Raw genomic sequence first — 9677 nt, 5'->3', positions numbered from 1 at the left:
ATGTTATGCTAAATATAATGTACTGTTCTTTCATAGTCGGGGTTCGAGACGTAATTAACCCGTTGAACCTGTAGGTGGCGGTAAGAACAATTCGCTAAGCCGCAGTTACCAGCTAAACAAGTAGAAGAGGAAGAGTATTAGCTGAAGAAGATAGCGAGCATGGCCGGGAGTATAACTAACACCACGGTTCCGATAACTAGTTCTCTGTCTAAACTACAGTCCTTAAATGGGCTGTTTGCGATATATAAAAAACAAGGGCCTACATCTGCAGACGTGTTAAATACGCTCAAAGAAACTTTACTCAAGGGTAATACCACAAGACAACAGCAAGATACAATTGTGTTGTGATGACAGAATGACAGTGAAATGCTTTTTTGTTACGTACCTTTCAGAGGCTGGTGTCCAAAACCCAAACCCGCGAAAGAGGAAGAAGCAGAGCCTGAAGATGGGGCACGGAGGGACCCTTGATAGTGCTGCCAGTGGAGTGTTAGGTAAGCGGACTGGACCATGTACACCCAGGTGTTGGTCCACGTGCGACTGTTTTCATTCCTGCATATAGACTGTGCTCAGTCTTTGACTGGGTTGTGGTGGTGCAGTTTTGAAGGAGGATGCCACGGACACATTCAACTTACTAAATGTATTAACCATTGGTAAAATATCGTGATTCGTGATTACATTTCTAAACTAACAGCCATTGCCCTATCTTGCGCTGTCCGGTGTCGCTCTGCTCTCATGTTCTATCAATTCTCTACTTCTATCACTGTTAGTTTTGTGGTTCGGTCATTTTAAGACAAGACAGGGTTGTAAAGTTTAAAGCCTGCCACACTGTTGTTACTGCATTGCTCTCCGTGTGTCTACTGCGAGATGCTAAAACTAAAAAGTGCAACGAGTCATCAAATCACACTTTGTGAGGTGCGTTGAATGATCGACTTTTAGTGAGCAGCTCTGATGGACATGCATGTCAGATGTGTGGGACTGTACTTAAGCACAATGAGCTTTGAGCAAAATTCTAATGTCAGCATGTTAACATGTTCACAGTGACAATGTAACTTGTGATGATAAGTTCTGACAACATTTACCATTTCCACAGTCTCAGTTGTGTTAGTATGCTAACGTTTTCTAATTTGCACTAAACCCAAAGTCCAACTGAGACTGATGGGGACAAACTGGACAAACTGACATTTTTATATGATGATGGAACTAGGTGAACAGACACTATTCATCCTGAGGAGATCATGGACATGTCACCAAAATTTAACCAAAAATTAAAATGTGCAACCTTTTATGATTCAGTCTTTCTCTGGGGTCTGTAGGTGTGGTTTGGGTTGTGGTAGGAACCTGATACACATGTGAGGGTGGTGGTGGTGGGGGTGTTTTGGGGCTTTTCAACCCAAATTGGCAGCAGGTGAGAGAGAAAATGTGGTTGGAAAGACACCACCTGGAGAAGCACAAGAAAGAAACACAAATCCCTTCAGTCAGGAAAGTAAAACACTCACCCAGGTAAGAACAGGCCAACATGTTCACATTACCTGCAACACATAGGGACTGGCAGGCTTTCGCTACGTGTTGGGCTAACCTTGGCAGGAGAGATTAGTTATTTCATCGAGCCTACGTTAGCTTAGCACCATAACAAACCTCATGTTGGCACTAGAGGAAAAGTTGGGGGATCAACAAAGTTAGTAGGATTCATCCACTGAGAACTATGAATCTCACAAAATGTACAAAACATCATAGTAATCCTTCTTATAATTTGACATATTGTTGACATATTTGGGACCAAAGTTTCAGACCAAGTACCAGACTGACACTGACATCCCTCTAACAGAGCTTCTATCACTATATAGTTCAAACTGAATGTTAACTTGTCAGCCATATGGGCAACCTCTTCCCCTGATCCAAACTTGTACAATACCAGTACCCTCTGATACAACAGAGGAAACTGTACTCAAATGGGATATTACAAATAAATAAGACTGTGCCCTGGTGGGCATGTAATTAAGTACACCTGCACTATTAGATACAATCCAACACTTATTACATTCATGAATTTAGTTTTTTTTTCTTGACAGCATTAATTTATCTGAAGTTTTTTTTTAAATTTAAGTTATTGTCAGTGGTGGTGACAATCTGGGACTATAGATGGGGCAACACAGTGGTGCAGTGGTTAGCACTGTCGCCTCGGTTCTGGGTTTGCTTTTCTGTGTGGAATTTGCATGTTCTCCCTGTGTTCTCTGGGGACTCCGGCTTCCTCCCACAGTCCAAAGACATGCAGCTTAGGTTAATTGATAACTCTAAATTGCCTGTAGGTAGGTTGTTTGTCTATATATGTTGGCTTTGATGGACTGGCGATCTGTACAGGGTATACCCCGCCTCTCGCCCCATGGACAGGTGGGATAGGCTCCAGCTGTTCTAAAAATAGCAGAACTGTCATTAGTTATACATCCTTTTGGATGTGTAACAGAACAAATTGAAGGATACATGTCCATACAAAGCCTTGTGTACACCCTCTGATGAAATTTACACCTCACACAGATCCTCGTGTACATTTCTGACACTCGTTTAACACTGTCTCTATTTCTTTCAGTTGTTGGTGTTGGGAATGGCACAAAAATGCTTAGTACCATGTTAGCTGGTTCAAAGGTGAGTTTGTTTTCACTTACTTTGACAAGTAAAAATAGACCTACGGTACAAACACAATGTGCTCAAGGGAATTAACAAGCCAATAATTACAACTTCATGTGTTCATTAAACAAGCCTATTAAACATTCAGTGAATCCTTGGATTAAATAACTGATCGAACCTCCTTTGACAGCATTAACTCAACAAGAGCTTTCTGTAGCTGTGGATCAGACTTGCACAGTGTTCAGGAGAACATTTTTGTCTACAGAACTGCTTCAGCTTAGAAACACTCTGGTGTAAACTGCTGTCTTGATGTTCTTTCACAGCTATCATAATAATTTTAAAATAATTGAAAGACATATTTGTGCAGATACTTCCAAAGACTTCACTTACCTTTTTTTGGGGTCCAAGGGGATATTGTAAATAATGCACTGTGTTCTGTAGAGGGCAGGCAACCAGATCTCACAGTCCCCCCACCATGGAGAAAATGTAGCCCATAGGTTTTTGTAAACTGCCCTTGTGGAAGGTGCTGGTTCCACAAGGTCTCCCAAATTGAGGCCAGTTAGGAGTGGCTGATCCCCCGTCAGCAGCTACACTCAGAGCTTTCAGCCTGTAAAGCCTCCATCCCCCAGTGAGAGGGACCCTGACCTCTTACCGTCTTGAGGATGTGGCTATCAGGCTATGAAATCTGAAGAGAACTGTGAAGCCACAGCAATCAAGACTTCTAGCAGACCTGCAAGCGTGGTCAAGAAATCTAAGCTGTAATTTACACGCAGACTGACAAACACCACCAACACAAAATCTGCTTACCTTCCTTTGGAACTGCAAGCAAAATACAGAACTAAACAGTTCTTACTGAGTAATTAGTGAGCAGTAAACACCAGGCTAACAGTGAGTAAATCAAGAGGGCAACAGGCTACCACATGGCATTCATAGTACAGGTGGCCCACACATCACACACATGATTTTATTTATCAGATCTCAATGTGCACAGGGAGACATTTGCTTTGTTGCCACTGATGGTCAGGAAGGGATGAAACAGAACTCGTGATTTGTTTTATCTCAGGAACTTTTTCAGCTGTGCCATGCAAAGGTATTTGACAGTACTCAAAGAAAAGGTGAGGCAGTCTCCCCAAAGCTGTTCATTTCACCAGAATTTCACCAAAAATAATTTTATTTATTTCAAGTATCATTCCAGAAAAAAACTGTTGTAATTTGTGAAACTTTTTATGACCTCTTGGAACCCATTTTTGAAGTGTTTGTTACCTGAAGTGATGTCATTAGTGCATGTTCGAAGTGACTGCACATACTGGACTTCTAAGACTAATACTAATATCATATACTTGAGAGACTTTAAAAATTCTGATAACAATGTTTCATCCAGTTGTAGATTTTTTTTGAAAACATGAACACATAACAAGTGTGGCTGATTTTGATCTCTTAATTCAGTAAAAGAGTTGTGATCAACTGTGCAATGTTGACATTTGTTGATTTCGTATTTCTGTCCTGACATTTCTTAATACTTAACAGCTGACATGTAGTCTGATACTAATCATTGGATATATGTGACAGTAATATTATTGATATTATTGACTAATAATATCAGTTTATAGCCAGTTTAAACTTTATGTTCTATACAAAGCCAAACAAAAGTGTGAGTGTTTATTTTTCAGAAATATGTTGCTGTTGGGGAACTCGGAAAAGCAACAGACACTCTTGATGCTACTGGCAGTGTGGTTCTGGAGAAAGACTTTGGTAATACATCCAGCACAAATCATATCATTTCATCTCAACAGTTTATTCCCTTCAGCAGTTTATTTATATTTTGTTCATGCAAGCCACTGATTCTGTTGGAACATGTCTCACAGTATGTTTGTGATTTTGTTTTTTACCCCACAGAACACATAACCAGGTTGGACTTTGAGGAGAAGCTGCAATCCTTTACTGGTGACATTATGCAAGTTCCTCCACTGTGAGTAAGGTTCACAATCAGAGTAAATGCTTCCATCACAGTAACACTTGTGTATGTGGAAGTAAACTGTTCAAGAGTTTCACTACAGATTATTCTTAAGTAATACCATTAGGTTAAAGTCACATACACACAAAATTCAAATAGGCAAAATGCCATTATTCTTCTGTGTAGGAAACCTTTCCACTTAGGATACTATGAGTACTGTTACACCACTCCCCACACCACATTCTCAGCTTTCTATACGTATTCACAGTTCTAAGACTTCAGTGGCAGATAATGTTAACAGGCTGGTGGTCATGATGTTTGCTGAGCACAAACAGGGTTAATAGTCTTCAGAGGAGGAGGCCTTTGGAATCTGGTGATTCTATTACATGGGGGCTTTATGTCTTTATTTGACAGGGACAGCAGAAAGAAAAGAAATGCAGAGAAGGAGAGCAGGGCAGTGGGGGCATTTGCACTAGGGATGTACGATATGAAAAATTTCAACCCCATATACTGATAACTAACTGCCTCTGATGGCTGATACCGAGAACCGATAGGTTTACATTTTATATTTAAAAAAGATCTTCATGTAATTTGCAGTTTTCTGCACCAAATTGAGTAAAAAGGCAAAGATGTAGTGATTCAAAATGTATATTTTAGTAGCTCTGACCGACCTCTCGGACGGGAGGTGGCAAGTTGTGTATGTTTAAAGTGGCCTACCATTTTCCTGCCGATCGACACAGTCGGTGATGCTGCTTTAGCTCAGCGCCGCCCCGTTCACGGTGAGCTGTAAGGTGTGCGCCATACAGCCCACGCTTGCAATCCCACATTTCTTCATGGCCTTTGTCATGTTGCATGCATTATCCCTGGGCACAACGTGTAGAAGTAGCGGCGGCAGCAGCAGCAGTGCAGCAGTTGACGTGTTGAGACTCGTTTTCCATGATTTAGCCACAGCATAGTGCCACCTGCTGGCGTTGAAATGCCATTACATTATCGGATCTATTTATGGGATTAAATTTCATTATCGGACCGATAAAAAACGGCGCATTTTTATCAAATATTTTTCGATAATTATCGTGCATCCTTAATTTGCACCCATTTGGTATGCATCCTAGCCATAGGCCACTGGGTTGGCCCTGTTGCACCAATTAAAAATGCCTCACGAGTACAAATGGTAAAATTAGGTGATTTGGTTGCGATCTATCAATAATCAATCATTTTTCTATTCCGTTTTTGTTATAGATTTACTTAAGTTGAGTTTCCCCTCCTACTCTGTGCTTCATTTGAGTTCTCTTCTTGTTACAATTTCATGTAATTTCACTTCTGTTTTATATGGTTGGATGTTCAAGGAGCATAAGATGAGCCACTTTTGATATCAGCTGTGCCCTCTATGGCATTGTGTCAGTAGACATGGTAGAGACTAGTTCATACTGGGATGATCAGGAGCTAGAGCGGTCGTCCACCAACCGGGAGGTTGCTGGTTCAATCCCCGGCTCCTGCAGTCCGTGCGCCGATCTATAGAGACTGAGGTTGTGGCAACCCATATTGGTCATGTTAACAGGTACACTACACAGTGGTGTAGCACCATTGCATCTCTATTGACTGAAAACTGAGTCCAAAATGGCTATTTTAAGTTTGCCAATTCAGAATTTAAAGCCAGAACAAACAATTAATAAATCATGCTGAAAGTGTCAGTGATTTTATGGACTGCTGCAGGACTTAAACAAGACAGTGATCTGCTATGGTTTTTACATTGTCATGTAGCTTTTGCCATTTGTGATGTTGCTCATTGTGATTGGTTGCACAAATCTTTAGACCTGGATCAAGTAGATGAACAATCAATGAGTCACATCAGTAATTTTGATAATGCCAAAAAATTTGATAATTAAATAACTGTCAAGCATTTTTAAGCAAAAAATAGCAAACATTCAGTGGTTCCAGCTTCTCATATGTGACTATTTGCTTGTTTTCATAGTATTCTATGACACTAAACTGAGTATCTCTGGATTTTGGACTGTGTGGTTGGATAAAAGAAGACACATGTCACCCCTGGACTCAGAGAACTTTTGATTGACATTTTTCACACTTTGCTGGCATTGTATTGTCCAAATGACAATGGGTAGATTAATCAAAAAATAACCGCTTGTTGCAACCATACTGATCTGCCTGTAATAAACAGGCAAAAACAGAAGCTAACTGACCTTGAAGCAGGTCAGGTCATGCTGCATTTCAGCAGAGCCTCATTTCACCTTGTAAGTATGTTGTTTCATTCATTGACATGCAGATGAATTTCCTTAATAATCATGCTTTATGTGATGTATGTATGATTGCTGAGACTTTCAGACTTTCATCAGTTATTATTTAATATGTTCAGTATTTCACATTAGTAAAATTTACTCTGAAATCTAAATTGTAAAGATATTTGCAGTGTCATTAGGGTTTGGTAACCTAACAGTAATATTTATTCTGGTGTAGTGAACTTTTCTCTCAACCTCTAGAGGTTGCTAGCTGGACTTAATTTTTATCTCTGTCAAATACACTGTGAAGAGGTTTCCCTGTTAGTTTAAGGAAACTTTCTTGCCTGTGGCACTTTATGTAGGTAAACAGCCTAAAGTTTCAACATTTTGCTCTCAGGGAACAGGGAATTGTTCTGCAGTAGTGTCACCTGGAACAGTCAGATTGGTGGAATCCATATAAACACTGTTCTTACTGCAACTTTTCCATTAAAAACAGCAGATGGTGTGATTTATTGATGTTTGTCATTTTAGCTACTCTGCTCTGAAAAAAGATGGCCAGCGTCTGTCTGTCCTGTTGAAGAAAGGTCACAAGGTTGAGGCCAAACCTGCCAGACCAGTCACTGTGTACAACCTGACCCTGCAGGAGTTCAAACCTCCTCTCTTCACTCTGGGTCAGCACATGTTGCATAATGAAGTATTTCATTACCAACTTCTTAAAATAGCATTTTGGATGTAGTTTCCTGCCGTTTCCATGTTCTTGTTATTCTGAAATTCACATTCAAATATAGTGACAGTAGTTGTATTTGCAGATATTGAGTGTGGTGGTGGATTTTATGTCAGGAGTTTGGTGGATGACTTGGGCAAAGGTGAGATTATTCTGTTTCACAGTTTCCTCCTCAACATATTTATGGAAAGTGAATACACTGAACCAACAGATCAGAAATTAACATGCTCACACTGGATTATAAGAATTATCATTGTCTGTATGCTGCAGCTCTGTCATCCTGTGCCCATGTGAGGAACCTGATCCGGACCAAGCAGGGCCAGTTCACCCTGGAGGAGCACGCTTTACACGAGGAGCAGTGGACACTGGAACATATTCTGCGCTCTCTGAAGCACTGCTCAGAGTCAGAGCAGGGTGTGGACTATACAAAACCATCAGAGGCTGACACCTGAGGAATGGATCCTGAGCAGCCCGATCAGTCTGTCCAATGGTCAGTCATGATGCACCTCTTTGGCTTTTCAATGTAAAGAACGTCAGGTATCAATGTGTCTGTTTTACCTGGATATTTGAAGGTGTATTTGTTTGCAAATTATGTGAGACAAGTTGAGAAAGTTGGTCAAAATCACTGGCTCTGTGTCATCATTCTACACTGGACTCATGAGTTTGAGTCTGCATATTTGTGGTTTCTCACTTTTCTCTGTCTCACCTGCAATTTAAGTTTAGTTAAATTTGTCAATAATTCTGTATTTGAAATTTGCAGTCCCACTTAAACCCCAGCTTCTGTCTTCATTCATTCATAGCCCTTACTCTAGTGCTGGGTAATAGAAACAAAATAAAGTATATATAGTTATTTACTACAGCTTTTGAAAAGCACTTCCACTGTGAATGAGAAAAGTTAGGTTGTGTCGGGGAACACTGCTTGACAATGAACACTGCAAATTTCAATTTCAGAGGAAAAACATAAAAAACACCATTGTTCCATTGAAGGAAAAAGCCCCCCCAGATCATGATGGTGCCCCCTCCACTGTGCTGTGTAGAAAACATCTCAGGTGGGATCTCCTTGTCATGCCAGTAACGTTGGAAGCCATCAGGACCGTCAAGATTAATTTTTTTCTCATCAGAGAATAAAACTTTCTTCCACCTTTCAATGTCCCATGTTTGGTGCTCTCGTGCAAACTCCAAACGGACTATTTCTATTTTAGGGGGTTTTTGGGTTTTTTTGAGATGTGGTCTTAAACTTTTGATCAGCTGATGAACAGCCTATTTCAGTTTAATGGTTGTTTGCAATAAATTGCTTACTCAAAATTTTTTCTTGTCTCACTCCTATTTCTTCTTTTTGCATTTTGAAGCACTACTTAGAACCTTCTTAAGATCCAACAGTGCAAAATGTGAGTTCTTGCAGTTTTTCAACTGGTCTTAAAATTTTGATCAGGAGTGTATGTACTTGAACAGGCAGTGTGAAAAGAATGATGTGTCCTTGGACAGAAGTAGTCAGGCATAACTGTCGGACAGGCATTTCACCAATGATGCAGACTACACTAGGGGGACAGATATCGACTATGGTATAAAACCCTCAAATTCACAAGTCAGTTTCAGTCTCCATTGTTTTCTGTGTCTGCCACAACAAAAACATCCTGCCACAGTAGTACGACTTCTTGTAAATGTCTTGTTTCATACTTTTTGTTTGTTTTTTAAAATATACAGTGGGGTAAATAAGTATTCAACACACCAGCATTTTTTTCATTAAACATATTTCCAATGCAGCTATTCACGTGAAATTTAGACCAGATATTGGTATTAACTCAATAAGACTACACAGTTAAAGAGTTTGTAACATTCCAATCCATAAAAAAAGTTAAATGCAATAAGGTGGAATGACAAAGGAAACAATATTGAACACATTAACTGAAAATTATTTAATACTTGCTGGAGAGCTACAAGATAGTCCAGTATGAAGAAACAAATTTCTCACAGTGTTCAGGTGGGATTTCAGCCTATTTTTCTGCACAGACAGATTTTCAATCTGGAAGATTCCTGGGGCCTGCTGATGAATCTTGATATTCAGTTCCTTCATCATGCTCTGTTGGGTTTAAAACTGATGATTAGCTGGACCATTTCAACACCTTTATTTTCTTCCTCTGGA

At 40.0% G+C, this 9677-nt stretch overlaps 1 protein-coding gene across 2 annotated transcripts; it reads left to right on the top strand.

Annotated features, from left to right (window-relative positions):
- The first annotated feature begins 152 nt into the window (after positions 1–152).
- On the top strand, positions 153–8842 carry trub1 (TruB pseudouridine (psi) synthase family member 1). 2 transcript variants are annotated; one of them, XM_018666505.2, is made up of 9 exons: positions 153–307; positions 393–491; positions 2585–2640; positions 4293–4374; positions 4519–4591; positions 7342–7481; positions 7620–7676; positions 7805–8024; positions 8486–8842. In XM_018666505.2, the coding sequence occupies exons 1-8, from the start codon at positions 160–162 to the stop codon at positions 7984–7986; spliced, it is 837 nt and encodes a 278-aa protein (XP_018522021.1). In that variant the 5' UTR covers positions 153–159; the 3' UTR covers positions 7987–8024; positions 8486–8842. The 2 variants fall into 2 exon arrangements, with proteins under 2 accessions (XP_018522021.1, XP_018522020.1); XM_018666504.2 differs by having other exon boundaries at positions 7805–8842.
- The last annotated feature ends 835 nt before the right edge of the window (positions 8843–9677 follow it).

This window comes from Lates calcarifer, unplaced genomic scaffold (assembly GCF_001640805.2).
Source record: "Lates calcarifer isolate ASB-BC8 unplaced genomic scaffold, TLL_Latcal_v3 _unitig_5776_quiver_344, whole genome shotgun sequence".
Taxonomy (NCBI): Eukaryota; Metazoa; Chordata; class Actinopteri; family Centropomidae; genus Lates; species Lates calcarifer.
The sequence above is the reverse complement of the archived record's forward strand: the minus strand, read 5'-3'. Positions and strand labels throughout refer to the sequence as shown.

Excerpts from the sequence above, each read along its gene's own strand:
- trub1 (XM_018666505.2), top strand. The coding sequence starts at position 160 with ATGGCCGGGAGTATAACTAACACCACGGTTCCGATAACTAGTTCTCTG. Across the intron at positions 492-2,584 it reads TGCTGCCAGTGGAGTGTTAG|TTGTTGGTGTTGGGAATGGC; the intron begins GTAAGCGGACTG and ends TATTTCTTTCAG. Across the intron at positions 2,641-4,292 it reads CCATGTTAGCTGGTTCAAAG|AAATATGTTGCTGTTGGGGA; the intron begins GTGAGTTTGTTT and ends TTTATTTTTCAG.